Source organism: Danio aesculapii, chromosome 1 (genome assembly GCF_903798145.1).
Source record: "Danio aesculapii chromosome 1, fDanAes4.1, whole genome shotgun sequence".
In the NCBI taxonomy this organism is placed as follows: Eukaryota; Metazoa; Chordata; class Actinopteri; order Cypriniformes; family Danionidae; genus Danio; species Danio aesculapii.
Genome location: NC_079435.1, coordinates 35,815,282 through 35,835,965, shown reverse-complemented (window position 1 = coordinate 35,835,965; position 20,684 = coordinate 35,815,282). Strand labels below are relative to the sequence as shown.

Sequence of the window (20,684 nt, the reverse complement as noted above, 5' to 3'; positions counted from 1 at the left end):
ACTCGGCAACAAAGATTTTGAGCATTTCAAAAACCATCACTGGAGAGGCATCTTCGAACTACTAGCTGTGGTACTCATTGCATCAGCTACACTAAGGTGTATTTGGAGAACATTCATAGACATGTAAGATCGAACAGTCTTCAGGTTGATTTGTCATCATGCACTGTGAACATTTAAGTGAATCTTTGTGTGTTCATCAAGTTGTTTGAATGGAAATGTTACCCTAGTAAACAGTACTACAATTACTTTTACTACATATATAAAATAAAGCAAGCATATGTGTATATATATATATTTGCCAAACTGTTTTCTATTTTATTTGCTCTCAGCAATTTGTGAGAACATCTCCACAAGGTCTTAGTATTAATATAGAATATAAAATATGTTTAACACCAAATACAATTTGTGATTGATGTGTTTTCTGTGACAGATGAAAATGTGTCAAGTAAGTATATGTAAGAAAAGGCCATCAAAACCATCCTCGCGTGGATGTGGAAGTGCTATCTAAATGTGCTGTCAAATGCTGACAGTAGCTCATGGAATTCTTGAAAGTCTTGCTGAGCATCTAGCAACACTACTTCAGCTACAAAGGCTGTAGATACATTCAGAATAATTTAAAAGGCATTTGTGCCTCTTAAGTATGTGCAGAAAAACTTGATCTTCCTTGTTGAACATTGTTTTTAGAGCCACTATATAATATGTCCACATTATTTCCATGTGGGTTTGCTGGTCCTGCTGGAGATGGTGTCTCTAGTTGGTGTGGATCTGTCTGAGAAACTGCTACTTTTAAGGGAGTGATCTCGACCAGATTGTGAAGGTGTGTCACTGCTTCGACTTGAAGCTCTTACACTTTGAACCCTCCTAATCGAGCCTCCTAATTTATCCTCACTCCTTGGCAAAGGTCCGCTACTGACAGACTCTGTTCTACCACCAGGCAATCTCTGAGAGCTAGTTCTCGATAAGCTCTTTGATGGTGTTCCGGTTACAGTTGCTGATGGCAAGTCTTTTTTAGATCTAGAAGTAGATGCCACAGTGTTGCGAGCAAAGCTAGGCAAAGGTGAAGAACTTTTTGGGATGTTGTTGGGACTGTCAGTGGTACCTCCTTCTGAGGTTTCTTGGGCCTGAGCTTGAGCCAAGGCACGCATTGTAGAGCGACACATCTTTTCCTCTGGTGCTGGTTTAGGAATGTTACGAACAGGTTTGGCATTGGCTTTCTTGATGGAGGGTCTGTGTTGAATTGAGTCCCTTCCCCAACGAGAGCTGCTTGGTGTCAAACCTCTTGGTGCCCTAGGATCCTCTGGTGGGAGGCTTGAATGTCTTGTAGGTCTACCTTGTCTCTCACCTCTCCTGGCTGGCATGCTTTGGTCTCGAAATGGACGTCTGGGTTCCGTGCTCTCATGTACAGGAGGTTTATCGACCTTTCTCATGCTGCTACTAGATCGATTTTGCCTTGTAATGGGCACTACTTTCCGCATGTTCTGAGTCTCAGTAGCTGTGAGGGTTCTTGTAGGACGGCTGGTGTGAGGGGTCCCTTTGGATGGAGTCTTGGTTTTGATAAGTGTTGTTTTGGGGCTACCTGTCTGAACACCTTTCTCCTCAACTTTTTGCCCTTCAGCTGTGTCACAGCTGTCTGTCTCTGCTTCTTCAGTAGTTACAGATGGACTGACTGATTCTGAAGTTTGATCGACCCTTCCTGCAAATGGTTCATCACTTGATGTGGACACAAAGTGACAATCTGAAGCCTCAAAATTGGAGGAAAGAGAATTTGTGTCTTGAATGATTCTTGGAAAGTTGACATCCTGTAACTTTGGGATAAGTCCAGGTCCTTCTTTTATGATAGGAGAACTCTCAATCTCAGAACAGTCTAACACAATGGAACAATCTGTTTCAGTGCAGTCCATGACATAAAACACAGGTTTCTTACTGGAGGGATCAAGGGGCAATGGGGTGTCACAAGATGTTGAAGAGAAGGTACTTGTGTCTGCTTCGTCCCTCTGTGATGAGATAATTTTGTCATTCCATACTTTTTCTGGCTTATGCCCCTCCTCAGAACTCCTACTAGATGGTGGTGTATCAAGAACAAAAGTTTTGGGAGGGTCTTCTTCTAGATCAGTTACAAACACTTCATGTTGATTGTCCAAAGAAACATGACTGTTGTTATTGATCTGGCTGGTTATCTCAAAGGGTTGAAGCCCAGAGACTAGTTTGCGTTTCTCAACAGAAACATTCATATGTCCAATACCTTGACCAGATGTCCCCTGAAAGACATTTTTTGTTTTATTTAATCGAGGTGTAACACCACCTTCAGAGAGAGAACTATAGTTATTATTATTACTATAGGGATCACTGTTCACGTTGTAGCCTAAATTTGAATATCTTGCCAAAGGACTGATTGGTTCTGTCTCAGCCGTTGGTGAAGCTGATAGTTTCTCTTGGTAAACCTGACTTTGTGGATCTAGCTCTCTATTATCATCCTGCAAGACAAGCCATGGTGTGGTCTTTCTTTGATGGTTCCTGCTTGAACGTGGCAGGCTGCTGAATTTGGCGTATTCACTTGCTGAAGACCCAGATACCAGCTCCATATAGCCACGAAGGCTGCGATCACTAGATGTATGGTGGTAGCGGCGAGCGCTAGCTGAGCGCCCTAAAGGACTGTGTGGGCTTTGAGGTCTTGATTGAAGCAGGAAGTCCAGGAGGCCATCTTTGGTTAAGATGTCAACATCATTTTCGCTGCTGCTGCGACCAAAACCTCCATTACCACCTGTTTCAATATTGGCTGCACCCCAGGCACACCGTCTCTCCTCTAATTCCCGTAAGCGGCGCTGTCTAGTTTCCTCTTTCAGTTCTCTGTCCAAGTTGTCCTGCAATGACAATAAAATGCTATTAAAGAGTGGGCTCAGAAATATATAATCTCTATCATAATCCATAAATGCCTCAACGGATAGACAGGTAGGCTTTTAATAAATGATTGGGTTTTTTGCCATTGCATGTTAGTCAATGTGTGTATACCTTCACAGCTTTTTTGAACTTTAGACAGAAATCTTGGAAGATTCTGAAGCACTCATCCAATTTGAAGGTGTCTTTGTCTTCACAGAAGAAGTCAATGAGGGCATTACCCTCTTTGCGCAAGTCCAGCCTGCGGTGCTTAAGGTCCTGCAGGGCTTTTGTTGAACTCTAGCAAACAAGAGAAATGCATGTGAGCCATTTTATTGGTGGTTGATTATAGCACATAAGACTAAAACAGAAAGACAGCAAAAAATCAAAACAATACTCAATAAAAAAAAAAATCAACTATGAAATTCCCTTTGGGGAAATTGTTCTTTATTTTACCTGCAAAAATGGATCTAGCTGCTTTTGCAGCTCATCGTCATCTTGAATCTTCTGTTCCAAAGACCGTGTTTTCACATAGAGTGAGGAAAACTCTCCTTCTATATTTTCTACTGAAATTCTATAAGAAAAAGACAAAGAAAGGGTTTACAGAAAGATTAAACTTTTTCAATTCAATTTTTTGATTACATAAAATTTTAGCACCAGAAGTAATAGACTTTTGTTTTGATATTGCTGTAGTCTTGCGCAACAAGATATGTAATGTTTTCTAAAGATTTAGAGAAGAAATTAATTGAATATTAATAGGTGAAAATTCACACTGACGTTACCTGGCTGCACTCTGAACATGTGTTAGCTTCTCTGGAAACTTTAAAAGTGCCTCATCCTTTTTCTGTGCTTCCTTTGTAAGAAAAATTCAGGACAAATCAAAGTCAAAGCAGCTAAAACAAAATGTTGCCATTACTACTGCTACTACTAAAGCGTGTTTCCTAAAACAAACAAAAAGAAAATGTATTTGAAAATGAAGAAAACTCTGCGACTGGTTATGTACAGAAATACTCACTAATGCCACAAAATGGAGCAGGTTCATGCCAGGCTTGTTGGCCTTTGTGTCAGCCAGAGAAAGAAGAGAGGACAATTTGAAGCCTACGGCATTGCCTGCATAGCCACCCTGTGAACACACAGAGAAGATTAGATGTATATATAAATGAAATGTCAAAAAAAAACAAGCAGATAAAGCATAAAGTTTAGGGAACACTGCAATTACTGTAGACTGATAAAAAGCTGTGTAGACAGAGAGACTTACTGCATTCATGATATTTCCCGCTTGGAGAACCAAATGTAAAATGGCATGGAGCTCTTCACAATTCATTAGATCTGTGGAATATCAGTAGGAGCGGAACAATCATAGGCAATTTTGTTAAATTACACAATGCTTCAAATGATATTACTATAAAGCTGAAGAAATTAAAAGGAAAACTAACACTTAATGCCTTTTTTAAAGGTGAAAAAAGTGCTGACAATATAATATAGAGTACTTCTTCAAGGGCTGCTAGAAATAGTTACTGCAGAATTAACAAAACTCAATTTGGTTCTTACACCAGGGCAAAGATTAATAGGAGTGTATTTCAGTACTGTCTAGGACTGAAAGGTCATGAGCCATTGGTTTCTGCGAGAAGGCTAATACAGGCACAGCTGAGTGATAGAAAATGACTCAGCAAAACGCACTCAACTCAGTCCTGCTGAAACATCACTCTACTGTTTATTGGCCCACACATCACAGCAAATCTTTTGAAAATGGCCAATGGTGCATCAAATTATACAGGGTGGATAGCTGGTGACCTTGAGATAACTTGGTAATATGCCTAGTATGTTCATACCTTCAGTTGCCTGACGCACAATGCTGATGTCACGACTCATGGCAGTACATAATGGGAGAAACTCTTCTTGAAGTACCATGACTTCAATACGCACATCAAAGCTGTAAAATCGAACACAACATCATAAGTTTTATGAAGTTTTAGATATCAATGATAGATAAGGACAGTGTTTCCCAACCCTGTTCCTAAAGGCACACCAACAATACACATTTTCAACCTCTTCCTATTCAAACACACCTGAATCAAATCATCAGAACATCAGAAGACTCTAAAACCTAAAATGAATGCTTAAGATAAGGGAGACATCTAAAATATGTTCTGTTGGTGTGCCTCCAGGAACAGGGTTGGGAAACACTGTATTAGGATTTTAGTTGATAAGGGAGATCACCTACCGTGGCACTTGAATGAGCAGGAACATGAAGGAATCAACCAGTGTCAGCTTATTTGCGTCTCCTTTGAATTCCCTCAATCTCTTCACCTAGTGAATTAATTAGATTATTTTTTTAAAGCCACATTGAAATATCAAAATACAAAACATTTGCACATACAGTAGATTTATGGGTTCATTCTACATGCAAGTCATTCTTTTTATAATATAGATTACCTTTGCTGTCTTGAAAAGTTAATCTTTAAAGCAATAATAATAACATTGTTAAACACAAATAAATCTATACTGGACATCATGTGTGTTAAATAAAGATATACAACATGTGCAGAGCAGTGGGTCTCCAGGTTCAGAGTTGAAAATAACATACGAGCATATAATGCAGAAATGTTTGCCATTTGTCGATTATCTGCCATACATGATTTTTGCCTTATCCTTATTGGCCACAGTATTATTATTTATATCTCAAAACAATCTCATTTTCTGATTAAAGACACATACTCAAATGAAAGATTATAGGTAATGGCAAGTATAAGACCTAGTTATTATAAACATATGCAATGTAATAAATATGATCTATTTTGAATTCCTTTTAAGCTAACCTGGGAGTTGGATTATTGTTAAATACATCTAAAATATAATAACCACCTTTGCTCCTTTTTCACAAGAAGATAATAAAAAAAAAGTAATAGGAAAAGGAGCTGCAAAATCTGATTGGATACTTGGGATGTTGTCTGGGAGTGTGCTAAAAAAATAGTCTAACTGTGCAAGAGCAATTAGCTGAAGATATTGCATAGACTACATACACTCACCGGTCACTTTATTAGGTACACCTGTCCAACTTTTCGTTAACGCAAATTTCTAATCAGCCTATCACATGGCAGCAACTCGATGCATTTAGGCATGTAGACATGGTCAAGACGACTTGCTGCAGTTCAAACCGAGCATCAGAATGAGGAAGAAAGGTGATTTGAGTGTTTTGACATGGCTTGGTTGTTGGTGCCAGATGAGCTGGTCTGAGTATTTCAGAAACTGCTGATCTACTGGGATTTTAACGCACAACCATCTCTAGGGTTTACAGAGAATGATCCGAAAAAGAGAAAATATCCAGTGAGCAGCAGTTCTATAGACGCAAACGTCTTGTTGATGTCAGAGGAGAATGGCCAGACTAGTTCCAGCTGATAGAAAGGCAACAGTAACTTAAATAAACACTCGTTACAACCGAAGTGTGCAGAAGAGCATCTCTGAACGCACGACAAGTCGAACTTTGAGGCGGTTGGGCTACAGCAGCAGAAGACCACACTAGGTGCCACTCCTCTCAGCTAAGAACAGGAAACTGAGCCTACAATTGGCACAGGCTTTTTGGAAATTGGACAATTGAAGCTCAAGAAATTGGACAATAGAAGATTGGGAAAAACATTGCCTGGTCTGAGTCTCAATTTCTGCTGTGACATTCAGATGGTAGGGTCAGAATTTGGTGGCAACAACATAAAAGCATGGATCCATCCTCCTCTGTAGCAACGGTTCAGGGTGCTGGTGGTGGTGTAATGGTGTGGGGGATATTTTCTTGGCACACTTTGGGCCCATTAGTACTAATTGAGCATCGTGTCAACACCACAGCCTACTTGAGTATTGTTGCTAACCATGCCCATCCCTTTATGATCACAGTGTACCCATTCTCTGATGGCTACTTCTAGCAGGATCGCGCGAATCATCTCAGACTAGTTTCTTGAACATGACAATGAATTAACTTTACTCAAATGTCCTCCACAGTCACCAGATCTGAATCCAATATGGTACCTCTGGGATGTGGTGAAGATTCGATGAATCTGCAGCAACTGCGTGATGCTATCATGTTAATATGTATCAAAATCTCTGGGGAATTTTCCAGTACCTTGTTGAATCTATGCCACAAAGGATTAAAGCAAAAAGGGTCCAACCCAGTACTAGTTTGGTGTACCCAATAAAGTGGCCAGTGAGTGCATATCCCTATAATAGCAGACATACTTTTAACACTTTCTTTTACCCTTTTTGTCTTAAATGTAAGACTGAAATTTCACTCTCGCTGTTTATGGTCATGCCACATTATACAGGATTATTGTTGTAATATACTTTGTGAAATGCAAAAGATTTTGAATTTGGATTTCATTGTTAACACTGTAGGATTCCCTGACAGCAACTCCTGTGACTACCAGAAGGCTCTTTAATGTCATGACTTTTTTAATGCAAAAATGAAGGGCTAGCAAAAGTGTTAATGGCGCTATTACCACTGGAATACCTTGTATAATTCATTGTAGGGGGGGCGACGCAGTGGCGCAGTAGGTAGTACTGTCGCCTCACAACAAGAAGGTCGCTTGTTCGGTCAGTTTTCCGGTTTCTCCCACAGTCCAAAGACAAGTGGTACAGGTGAATTGGGTAGACTAAATTGTCCGTAGTGTATGAGTGCGAATGAGTGTGTATGGATGTTTCTCAGAGATGGGTTGCGGCTGGAAGGGCATCCGCTGCGTAAAACAAATGGTGGATGAGTTGGTGGTTCATTCCGCTGTGGCGACCCCGGATTAATAAAGGGACTAAGCCAAAAAGAAAATGAATGAATGAATTAATTGTAAGACAGATATTTTCTGCAAAGTATAGAACCTATTTCTAAATTATTTGGACTAGGGGTGTCAAAATTAATTGTTTCTTCGGTGCACCGCGATGCAGACGCGGATAATTCAGTATCTGTTCAGTAATAATCATAACCGGTTATTATGTACTGACGTCATTTACCTCATATGCGCTCACGAGCGCGGGTATTTACAACACTTCTGGCGCCAACTGTGCACAATTTCACTGCGTGTGTGTGATTTCTGTACAGTCTTTCACTGACAATTACAGCAGAAGCCCTTATTTCTCTGCGATTGAGGGAATGAAAGTACTCCATTTCTCTTTCTCTCTCTCTCACTGTGGCCCATTTCACCTGCTGGCGTGACTTTTCTTCCCCTCTCTTTTCCTCTCGGCTGCTGGCGTGACTTTTCATCCCCTCTCTTTTCCTCTCGGCTGTATGCATTCCCGCGGTTGTACCTGTGCATTGTCGCGGGACCTGACCACATTTCATGCGGCGTGGGAATAAATTTCCGAATAAAGCGTGGGAGTGGTCGGTAACTATATTGTAATTTTAACAGGAGTGGACGGTCTCACAATATCGCTCCCGAGCGAGCAAGCAAGTGTGCGTGGCGTGTGTGTTAGTTTGGTGCTGTCTATGTTTGTGTATGTGTGTGAATGAGAGACAATGTGGTGCTGTGTGTGTGTTTATACAGACAGCTTGTTATAGCCACCCCCCAAAATACAACACTGTGTATGGAAAGCATCATCAATGCACTGTGATTCACCAAGATATCGAATTGAACCGAATCGATGGCATGATAATCGTAACCGAACCATGAGACCAGTATAGGTTCACACCTCTAATTTGGACACTGGGATTGACAGTATTTTGCTGTTTATATTCCATTTCCAACAGGTACAGACAATATCATCCATGGATGTTTATTCTTTCACTTATGCAATAAATGAATAGATGTCTATAACGTTTTTGTCTTTTTGATTTGCATTTTGTGGAAAATCAACTAAATTAATAAAAAAAGATAAAAGTAGTAAAAAAGAATTAAAGATTCATTAGATTTGATGCTCTTTATACTGTATAATCAGTATACTCTATCCCCCTACTCCTAAACACATTTTAACATTTGCAAAATGCTTCATTCTGTCTAATTTAGGATTAATTTTCCTCATAGGGACCAAAGAAATGTCCCTACGAGATCAAAATTTACTGGTATTACTATACTTGTGGAGACATTTGGTCCTCATAATATGAGGAATACTGTATAAGCTACACAGACATGCACACATGTACTGATTTGTAACTATATACATGCTGTTCAAAACCCTATATGATGTAGTTATTAATGGTTACATGAGTGGCCTAGATGTTGTCTGAGACACATTTAGATAATAACAACAATAATGCAGCAATTACACTGCAAATGATATGAATATCTGACTACCGCAAATCTGGTTTAAGGATTGAATTCATTTGTTTATAATGCACACAGTTTCTTGTTTACACAATGTTGTGATTGGATCAAGGTAATAGTGGTAGAGTAAACGTGACTACACAAATATGGCATACAGGTAAGGTTTCCGAGTTCTTACCTCATCTGCTTCTGGTAGTAGTTTGAGCAGTTCTTTCAGTGGCTCAGCTCCATATTGCTTACTGTTGAACAGACGGATGTCCTCTACTATTGCATGATTGGACCTGAGAAAAATATAAAACAGAAAATCAATTCTTGGCTCATGAAATGCAACCAAGTAGTACATTAGATGACATTGTAGTACACTCCAGTGTTTGCCCCAAACAAAGACAGAAATGCAAAGCTTTTAACTATACACAATCATTGTAATTTAAGTATAGTGCATACATATACAATGCAGGCATTTAGGGTTGTTGTATTGGGTGCCTTAAATTACTACACTCACCAGCCACTTCATTACATCTTACAAGAACATCTGACTAATACCGGGTTGGACCACTTTTGCCTTCAGAACTGCCTTAATCTTTTGTGGCATAGATTCAGCAAGGTTTGCTTAATTGTATTTTGATCTGGTGACTGTGGAGGCCACAGTCAACTCATGTGAACTCATTGTCATGTTCAAGAAACCTGTCTGAGATGATTCACGTTTTTTGGCATGGTGTGTTATCCTGCTGCAAGTAGCCATCAAAAAAGGGTACACTGTGGTCATAAAGGGATGGACACGGTCAGCAGCAATACTCAGGTAGGCATGGGCTTTGACATGATGCTCGATTGGTACTAATGGGCCCAAAGTGTGTCAAGAAAATATCCCCCACACCATTACACCACCACCACCAGCCTGAACCATTGATACAAGGCAGGATGGATCCATGCTTTCATGTTGTTAATGCCAAATCATGACCCTACCATCTAAATGTCGCAACAGAAATCGAGACTCATCAGACCAGGCAACGTTTTTCCAATCTTCTATTGTCCAATTTTGGTGAGCCTGTGTGAATTGTAGCCTCAGTTTCCTGTTCTTCGTTGACAGTGGCACCCGGTGTGGTTTTCTGCTGTTGTAGCCCATCTGCCTCAAAGGTTAAACGTGTTTTGCATTCAGAGATGCTCTTCTGCATACCTCGGTTGTAATGAGTGGTTATCTAAGTTACTGTTGCCTTTCTATCAGCTCGAACCACTCTAGCCATTCTCCTCTGACCTCTGGCATCAGCAGGGTATTTGCGCCCACAGAACTCACTGGATGTTTTCTCTTTTTCTGACCATTCTCTGTAAACCCTAAAGATGGTTGTGTGTGAAAATCCCAGTAGATCAGCAGTTTCTGAAATAGTCAGACCTAATAAAGTGGCTGATGAGTGTATGTACATATAATAAATTAAACATTTGATGCAATGCAGTTCATATTGTGTACATTCTATACAAGTTGATCTGCGAAACACAACTGTGAAGTTTGTATTTTCTACCTTTGAGGGATACAGTAAAGTGCATCATTGTGGTATGCTATGTGTTATACATTACGTACAGCTGATGACTTGAGTTTAAACTTAATTATTCCAATTACTTGGTATATGGGTTATATAAAGGTATAAAAATAACCAAAAAATGTCTGTATATTATAGTTCATCACTATATTATAAATGGTATCTAGATAAATTACAGTGTTATTACTCATTACTAAATACCCATGAGGCCATAAAACATTTCATATTTAGCTGGGGTGGGTAATCTGACCACAATCTTGTATCACAAAATATCACAGTAGTATTTATATTTCACTTAGGTTGTATGGGTATATTTGTATCAAAATTGGGTCAAATTTATTAAGTTTTCTTAACACAAAAATTTTTAACACAATATGTAAACATGATCTTCCATAAATATACGTAATTGCAAATATACGTAAAAATATCATGTCTTTTCTTTTTTGTTTTTTTCAGAAATATGCATTAAGAACATAATTTGGACAAATTTAAAGGCTATTTTGTCAATATTTAGATTTGAACCCTTGGTCAAAATCCTGACAAAAGAAACATTAATAGAAATCTTATTTATTTAGCTTTCAGATGATTTCAATCTCCCAGAATTGACTGCTTTTGTTGTCCAGAGTCACATACAGTTACTTGTGCTGCATCATATTCACAGTACAAACTAAATGAACCTTTTATTTTTTAAAGTTGCAAAGCTGTCTGTTTTTTTATCTTCATCTTTTGTTGTTTGCCTAAAAATGAAAGAAACTGGAATATTATGCTAATACACTGACACACATCCTGTTTCTCTTTTTTCCCCAAACTAAATCCAAAACAAATCATACCTTTAGCTGTAAAACTTAAATAATTCTCACTAACACCAATGCTTATATTAAAAAAGATGGCAAAAAAGGTGGTATTTGGTGAAATCTAATGGTCAATGGAAACACTATAGGGGCATGTGCAGGGAGATCATCGTCCTCTACATTACAGATGTCAAATCAGTTCCTGGAAGGCTGCAGCTCTGCACAATTTAGGTCCAACCATAATTAAACACACCGGATCAAACTAATTGGGTGCTTTAGGCTTGTTTAATACAGATAGGCATGTTGAAGCAGGGCTGGAACTAAACTCTGCAGGGCTGCGACTAGGCATGGGCCAGTTTAAGATTCTGACGGTATGATATTCTTGGATAAAAATATCACGGTTTCACAGTTTTGCGGTATTGTGAGTACTGCTCTAAAATAAACTCTTTAAATGTCTGAGTAAAAATAAAAACTTTTTTCGCCTTTGAACACAATATTTTATTTTGAGAAACATTTAAAATATTTTGGAGCAGTAAACATGTCAGTCTAAATATTTTAAATGAATCATTAACTCTGCTCCCTTCATTAGTTTCAAAACCATAGTTTTTTTTTATCTACAATTTAAAACGACATCTTTGAATATCTTTTCTGCTAGAGATACTGATGTCCTAAAAAACAGACAAAAAAAATGTAAATAAAAAGTTGTACACATCTTAGGAATGGTATAGCAGAAAATTTTAAAACATTGACTTTTCAAAACCGCAGTAGAACTTGAAAACTGTTATCGTCCTATGCCTAGTTGCGGCCCTCCAGGATTTAAGTTTGACACCCCTGCTCTACATACAGTAGTAGTTAAAGACACCTACTAAAATAATAAAGTATTCATTTACATGCAAAAAAACTATTTTTCTTTACTTTGTTAAAAAGTGAAAGCATACTTTACATTAATATCGCTTGAAAATCTATCATTTATTTTTATTGTACTGTTTTAAACGTGCTTCAAACTAATGACATACAAATAAGGCCAAAAGCTGTAAAAACTATATACTTAATGTATTCACTAAAGTCTTAACACTTAAAAAATGTATGCTTGAAGTCAGGGATTAATTATAACACGAGTGACTCAGCAGAGAAAGTTACCATACCACACTGCACACAGAATGAAATCCCAGACAGACATAAAGAAGATATAACACTGATCACAGATGAAAGCACCATCTTTCTGTGAGTTCATTTATAGCCATGCTGTCTTTGAGGATGTGGAAATACCTGTTCAAAAATAAACAAAAAAGCCTGTTTACACTAGACACATCCACCTTCCCCGGCCCATTTCACCTTACAACAGGTGACGACGGTGTATAAACTTTTCTTGTTACATGCTTCTTTTTTTTTTTTTGGTCCACAATATCTATTAAGTACCAACAATATACAATGTGCTTATCCTTATCTGTATCCAGTACTTTTCACAGTTAACTCATCCTCATGTGAACTCTCATGTATCAATCACAACCTGAAAGCTATTGATCTTTACACAAGAGTATTGGGTTTCCCTTGACCACCAGATCTTATTTCTGTGAGGGAGCGCATGCACGCAGATGATTCTTACATGTAATGAATTTAAGAAACTTACTTCTTAAACTGTTTGAGGAAAATTCCAATGTTCATTCCTCTCTTGGAGTCCAAGATGCTGATCTGGGAAAGCAGAAAAATACAAAGGTTAATTAATGCGAATGGAAAGATACGCAAACCACAGACTGAGTGTGTTTTAAGCAGAAGTGTCATGTTCATTCAGATTTGGAACCTTGAGGATTCTACAGCAGCACGCTGACTTGAATACAACTTCTGAAAAATGAAATGATTACTACTGTATCTTTTTGATTTTGCAAAAAGACTGTAGGTAGACATCAGGGACTGTCCCATATTTTAGCTGTAAGTTTGATGTATTTATTTATTATGAAAAAATTGTATTTGCTGCCACATTTTGTCTTTCCTAAAATTCTAGCTGTGGTAGGAGATTTTATAGTAAAATAGTGTAGAATTTGATTGCAAAATATAATAATAAGCAGACAAAACAAAGAAATTGTGTTTACATTATGCAGGTTTGGTTGATTTTCAAATAAACTTTTTAATAAAGAATTTTGGTGAGCACCAAATAAACTGATATGTGGCCAGATTTATCAACAGGGACAAATTACATGAGAAACCAATTCCAAAACAGTGCTGATGGTAGTGGAAATTTCAGCAAATTATTTACTGACAAAGTGCCAATTAAAGAACAAAGATGTAACCTCTCATTTGCATTTCAACCAATGCAATGATCAAAACCTATATAGATGATGTCATAGCCAACTTCGTAAAAACTATTTTGTTAATAAAAGCAGCTATTGTATACATATTGACACACAAGGTTTATTTTATTAATTTAAAGAATAGGCATATTCACAAAATACCCAACCAAATATAAGTGACCACAAGACAACGACAAAAACCTACTTGCTGAGGGTGGAAGACTTCAGAACCTTACAGCACCTATGCTGTCAGCTCATTTTGTTTACTTGCCATATTTGATATCTGGCAATTTTTATGTGAGATAGTCCACAAGATGTGCATTTTGACAACTGTTTGTGTTTTTGACAGTTCAGGTGCTAAGAGAACGGATTTCATGCTGTCTGAGGACACTAAGATGCTAGTATTCTGTGGGTCACCCTAGTTGTCTGTTTAGCAAATAAAAAATTCTATAGGCCTATTTTGCAAACAATACGTTTAGACCATGTGTTCCTCTATTCCAAATAAAAAATATTCAGGGCCCTATCATACACCTGGCCCAAGACGTGTATGGCGCGATTTGTTGCTATTTTCAGTCCAGCGCAACCCAAATTTTCATGTTTTGCGATATGTTGTTTAAATATCAAATCCATTTGCCACACTTAGGACTCATGGGTGTTCCGGTCTAAAAAGGTGTGTTAAGGTGCATTGTTGGCGCGTTGCTAATTTGAAGAACTGAAATAGACCACGCTATTGATCAAACCTGGTCTAAAATCTAGCACACAGCGCGTTAGTTGTGCGCCTATACAGATCCAAAACGGTTACACATTGCTTAATACATTTACATATTAAAGAAAATGTAAGGATTTAAATTGTGGGTGGGGGGGGGGGGGTGGGCTTAACAAACAAAACTAAATATATAGGCTAATGGATGTCTTCAGTAGAGTGTACAACACCATTTCCTTATCCACAAAAATAAAGGCGTAAAGTAAAGAGAAAGTAAAATGGAGGAGGCTCATTCTTTATCCTTGCGCAGATGCTGTTTTCTCGCTAGTAAAGCATTCAGTTTTTCCTCTTACAAAGTCCGCCATGTAAATAGCAAATGCGACTCTCAAAGGGAATGTAAGATGAGACTCTGATTGGTTTAATGCACGTTATACTCAAAACACACCCATAACTCATTAAGAGAATAAGCACAACCCTGTTAGACCATGCGCCAGGGCGCAGAGCATATTTCTGTATCCTTAAAATAGCATAAGTGGAATAGTCCTTATTGCTTTTGCACAATGCGCTTTAGACTTTGCACCTAGATTGTTAAAATAAAGCCCTCAACCTTACACCACACATGCTCTGTTGCCTCTTGCTGGCAACAGCAACTGTAGCCATTTTAAGAGCAACATTTAAGATACAATTATTAATGGCACAAATACTCATCATTTAAGGAGCGCAGAACATTGGTAAATTATGTTGTGTGATATATTTTAAACCATAGATCTCAAACTGGATTCCTGGAGGGCCACAGCTCTGCACAGTTTTGCTCCCTAATCAAATACAGCTGATCAAAACCCTAATCAAATACAGCTGATCCAAATATTCGGTATATTAGATTCTATTAATCAGGTGTGAGTTGGAGGTGGTTGGAGCTAAACTGTGCAGAGCTGTGGCCCTCCAGGAATTGAGTTTGAGATTTAAATGTTCCCCTCCCATAAAATATGAGTCTGACCAGCAAATTCCTATAAATGCATATTCAGTAAGGTCAAATGCAAAAATAGTTGTGCACACCTTTTGAGTACTATTCTTTTCTGTGCGTTTATTAAATACCAACAGTACTGTTTTAACACTAAAAAGACTCCAAACTGTTCGTAAATCTGGACCCAAAACTGCTAATGGATCTGTTTCTGTTGTGGGTTAACTAAAATATAAATGCAACACTGACAAAAGACAGCTAATCAACTAAGCATACCTACTTTTTCCTGTCATCTTCGCATTGTTGCCAATTACACTTGAAAATGATTACTGAAGATCTTTGTTAGCATGGAGGAATCCCCGGTGTTGTTTTACACATTTTATAAGCTCTTCATAATGTTATTAACCACAAAATTATAGATTTCTGTTGTAGTCATATTGTATTGTGACTATTATTGTAAATTAAAATCAAATTTAGGTGGGGACTGTTAATTGTTTGTAAATTAAATCTGCTGTAAAATGGTGAGGTATCTGAAATGCTTGGATGTCCTTGTCAATAGTTATTAAAAGTAATAAGTAAAAGTAAATTATTAGCATTGGTGGAAAAATAAAGTGAATAACCATGCTCAAGTAAAAGTACCATAACATGCTGAAATTGTAATGAAAAAGTATAGTAAAAGTATATGTTCTTAATTAGGGCTGGGCAAAAAATTGGTATCTATTTATTGACTGAACCTCTTTTATCAATAACCATAACAAAAGTTCGGTATAAAGTTTCTATATGAAGCGCTATAGTTTTATTAAAATGTGGCTGCCGAGTGCACACATTAGAAGGAATATCAATAAGTTGAAGGTGTAAGTTTGTCATTTCCAACGGAGTCGCGCAGATTGCAGGATGCGCAAGAGCGACTTGGGAGCGACGCGCACATGGTGTGCAAGCTGCGTACATGCATTTTTTAGTGACACCTAGTTGAAAAACATCTGAACTTTTCTGAATGCTGCAAGCGCACCGTGATTCATGCAAGTAGAACTAACCAATATGGATCACACTTAATATACACATTTCAGTGAGAACGGTAGACTAATTACAAACACAGCGCATACAAACACTGCAGCGCTTTTTACTTTTCTCCATAAACTTGCATCGGATGCAGCAATGGTTTGTCCATTTGTCATCCTCTGAGAAAACGTTTGATGGTTGCTTAGTTACAAGAAACACCAGGGAAGCGCAAGGCCCATTACGCATTCATCACTTTAGGTCAGAATACCAACACGCATGAAAATGACTGCCGCATGGCAGCAGTGAGGAGATTGTGAAAAAAAAATATGCAAGGATGTCCCCAGAATGGCTTTTTGGTTTCTTTTCTTGTGCATCCCAGCCACTCGCACCCCGTCTGAAAGATTTTTAAGCAAAGGGCTAATATAGTCATTTAACTTCATAATTTGTAATTTTGCGCTATGTATTTAAATAACAATGGCTGGTTCCTTGACTTGAAAGCTCAGATTAGATTATCATAATTTGTTTTGTTGACAGAGTTTGAGGTTTACTGTATCATTAATATTCACACCTTACAGATGTTGATCTACCTTTACCATTGCACACACTTGATAACATTTTATTTATCAATTATTTTATTAAAAAGAGATCAGATATTTTGTTTAAATATTTTTGTTTTTGACTGTAAAAACTATTTGCCTTAGTAATATTAATTAAATAAAAAAAAATCCTAATATTCTTAAACGTATTGTCAATAAATAGTCAATACTTATCAATACGGAATGATATGAAACATAATATTGTGATAATTTTTTTTGCAATATCGCCAAGCCCTATTTTTAATGGTACTCATGAGTAAAATGTAGCCCCTTTAAAAGTACTCAAGAGCAGTGAGTTTTACTCTCTGAGACTTATTCCACTTTATACCCTTCAAATGAAAAATGTAGCTTACATCAGTGGCATTTGCTTTTAAGGGTGTTTCTAAATGTACAGTAAGTTAAATGATTTACTATTCATAGAATATATATTTAAAATGTGAGATTATTTTTAATATGAGAAGACGTTACATTAATATGTGCACCTATAATAAGCTGAAAGAAACCAAGAAACATCCATGATGTTAACATGGAATTGATTATTCTTCTTAGTCAATCGCTGTAGACAAAACAAATAACATATAAAAAAGTAATAAATGAAAATAGTACAGTAAAAGTACAAAGCAAAAAATGTACTCAAGTAAAAATACACATTTTTAAAACTACTTAGTAAAGCAAAAACCAAACAATAGTTTTTATTATTTCTACTGAAATAGTAATAATTTAGTAGGGTATCTCCTTGAGTATCTGGTTTGTACACTTCATCAGCCATACACAATACAGAAGAGTTTTTCTTGTAAACACAGCATCAGCACCAGGAAACCCTCAGTAGTGTGATGACTCATTTTGACCCATGAGATCATTAACGAACTACCATGACGCATTCATTTTAATGGTAACTAAACATACACCAAGCCTGTCACTCTCTCTCTAGCACAAACATCTGCATGTCCCATGTGTGTGATACCTGCAATTTGTGACGCATTACAAACTCAAAAGACTAGCAGGGCGGTGTCTGAAATTACAAACGTGACCACACGCATGGTGCACGCCACTTCAGACAGACAATACAGAAGCTTCATTAGATGTGCACAGGTACACTTGTTGTCTTCATGGATAATTACAAAGCTACCCAGACCGACAACAACCACACAAAAAACGCAAAAACACAGCTGGCTGCTTAGATGCAAAATGATAAGCTTGCTGGTGCTTATGCTTTTAGTTATAGTGACATGTAGGCATGGGCCGGTATATGATGCTCTATATGCTCTTTTTAAATGTCTGGTTAAAAAAGCAAACACCTTTTCCCCCTCTGAACACAACATATTTTAATTTGAGAAACATTTAAGATATTTTGGAACCGTAAACATAGGCTAAATAATTTAAATAAATCATTGACTTGTGCTTTCTTCATTAGTTTCAAAAACACAGATTTCTTTACCATTTAAAACGTTATATTTAGTTATCTTTTCTGCTTACATATACTGTATATATTTTTTTTGCATATAACTGAAAATTTTGGCAGTTTTAAAACCTTGACTTTTACAAACCGTGGTATACCTTAAAATGGTTATCATCCCATGCCTATTGACATGTTCATTTTATGCAGAGGGCAAAAAACTGAGCTGCCAGTCAAAAAAAAAAAGATGCCTAAATGTCATGATCACCAGCGATCTAATACTTGCAGATTGCAGGAGAACTACAGATCAGTCACTGAACCGGACTACAAATAACATCATGCACCAAGCGGCAACCTCCCGCTCTCCCCCGTGAAGCAAATACGGAAGTAACTGAAACTGCAATCCATCGAAATTCCGCTAGTCCTGGCTCCATAAAAGAGCAGATTTCTATAGAGTGGAGGAACTGTGACGTCACCTTGCAGGCTAATCGACTGCTAGCATAAAACTGGTTCCCTCGATAAAATCCCCATATGATTTTCCTGTAGGCTTTTTGAAGATTGCAAATAATAAGCTCTGTGTTCAAACACAGTTCATTACACTTACATATTTTGTCCATCTGGATAATCCCTACACGAAAATACAAATTTTAACACTTTTGGATCTTAAATGCAAACGCAAGAATTGAAAAGCTAACATTAGGCTATAAACGGACTACATGGCTTCTGGGGTGCTCGCCTGTGACGTCAGCACCGCCCTGCTAACGACAACTTTTTAAGCTTATTTTTAGAAATATGGTCCATGACAAAGATTTACTCTCTCGGTTTTTTATATTATAATACACGCTATATATTATAAACAAATATATACGCAAAAACACATGGACCTACGTGCCTTTTGGATAGTTTTTTATGTGGGAAATACATTTTGTTTTGCTTTACGGTTGTTGTAAAAGTTTTGAAACTGTATGTATAAATGTGCCTACATGTTGTATCATCAGACATATTTAAGTAAGTTTATCGGTCGCGTGCACACAGCCCACTTACCTTAGTAACAGACAACTGAAAGTTCCATCATGGACACAGAACAACACTCAATATTCTTTTTTTTGTCACTAATTAGAGCGAGAAGCAGCCTATACAGTCACATATGCTATACATTTTGAGGAGTGTAAATATTGCAGTTATGACAGAGTTAAATGTGTACAGATGAAGAAAAAAAACTACGAAAAATCCATGTTAAAATGACAGTTAATATGTATTTCTTACACATTTATTCACACGTTTGCATTACTGAGAGCAGGAAAAAGACTGGCTGCACTGGTAAGCAGTATCCCCATAATATTGTTTAATTAAAATAAATGATCAACAAATTAATCTGTTTTGAGAGTCTTTACAAGTGAAGGAATTATCTACACACAATATGAATTCCCAATTAGAAAAATACTACAAACTATGAAATACTATTCATGAAAATTCTTAAATAACAGAAATCCAAATGCTAAACACAAGCGAGCTGCGTTCCAGACCAGTTCAGCTCGATGGCGTATAATGTCTCCGACACTGCCTGTAGTCCAATTTAGCAACTTGAAAGCGTAACCGATTTTAAAAACTAGAAGTGAGATGTAACTGTGTTTTATGTTGTAGAATAAAACGTGAAAGTATCTTAAGTTTGTGTTTGCCACGGACCTTATTTAGGCGATTTAACTGAAATCCCATAAAAAAAAAACCCATAGACTTTGGAACGAGGGAACCATAATTGCTAAAATGCTAACTGGCTTCCGGGTTTTTGCATACAAATTGACGTCATATTTCCTCCACTCCATAGACCCCACTGTTAAAATAGCATAAAACTTTACAGCAGAAGAAAATGGTGTTTACAGCCTGGTACAAAGAAAGATTTTGGTTCATATAGCTAATATTACCCTTCTTGACAACTGTGAGGGGGTGAATTTTTTTTTTTATAACTCATCCATTTCGTTTATATTAAGTTATATTAGATTTGCATAATTAAGGGCATGGCCACTTAAGTGACAGCTAGGTCTCGCTGGTCGCCGTCACTTCAGCTGATTCTGGCTGATTTAGGTTTTACACAGTCACAGTCAATTGCTTTTTGGAATTATTTCTTACAATTATCAGACTATATGGCATGCTGTGTGCACTTAATTGTTCTCCTTAGTTCTCCAGATCATTAGTAGACTGTTAGGTTGGGGTTAGGGTTGGTGTTGGTTAGTGTAAATTGACATGTACTTGCAAAGTTTCTTAGAGTCTGTTAAATGTCTGTTGAAGGAGCAGAATCAGCAGATATTAAGCA

General features: G+C 37.4%; 1 protein-coding gene across 1 annotated transcript in view; it reads right to left on the bottom strand.

Annotated features, from left to right (window-relative positions):
* Positions 1-295: 295 nt before the first annotated feature.
* fhdc1 (FH2 domain containing 1) overlaps positions 296-20,684 on the bottom strand; it is a 44,040-nt gene continuing 23,651 nt past the window's right edge. The window contains exons 3-12 of the mRNA XM_056459510.1: positions 13,061-13,122; positions 9,286-9,388; positions 5,099-5,184; positions 4,707-4,807; positions 4,133-4,203; positions 3,890-3,997; positions 3,657-3,727; positions 3,331-3,448; positions 3,010-3,174; positions 296-2,861 (exon numbers count right to left, since the gene is read on the bottom strand). Of these exons, the coding sequence (XP_056315485.1) occupies positions 708-2,861; positions 3,010-3,174; positions 3,331-3,448; positions 3,657-3,727; positions 3,890-3,997; positions 4,133-4,203; positions 4,707-4,807; positions 5,099-5,184; positions 9,286-9,388; positions 13,061-13,122 (3,039 nt within the window). The 3' untranslated portion in view covers positions 296-707. The remainder of the gene's footprint in view (positions 2,862-3,009; positions 3,175-3,330; positions 3,449-3,656; positions 3,728-3,889; positions 3,998-4,132; positions 4,204-4,706; positions 4,808-5,098; positions 5,185-9,285; positions 9,389-13,060; positions 13,123-20,684) is intronic.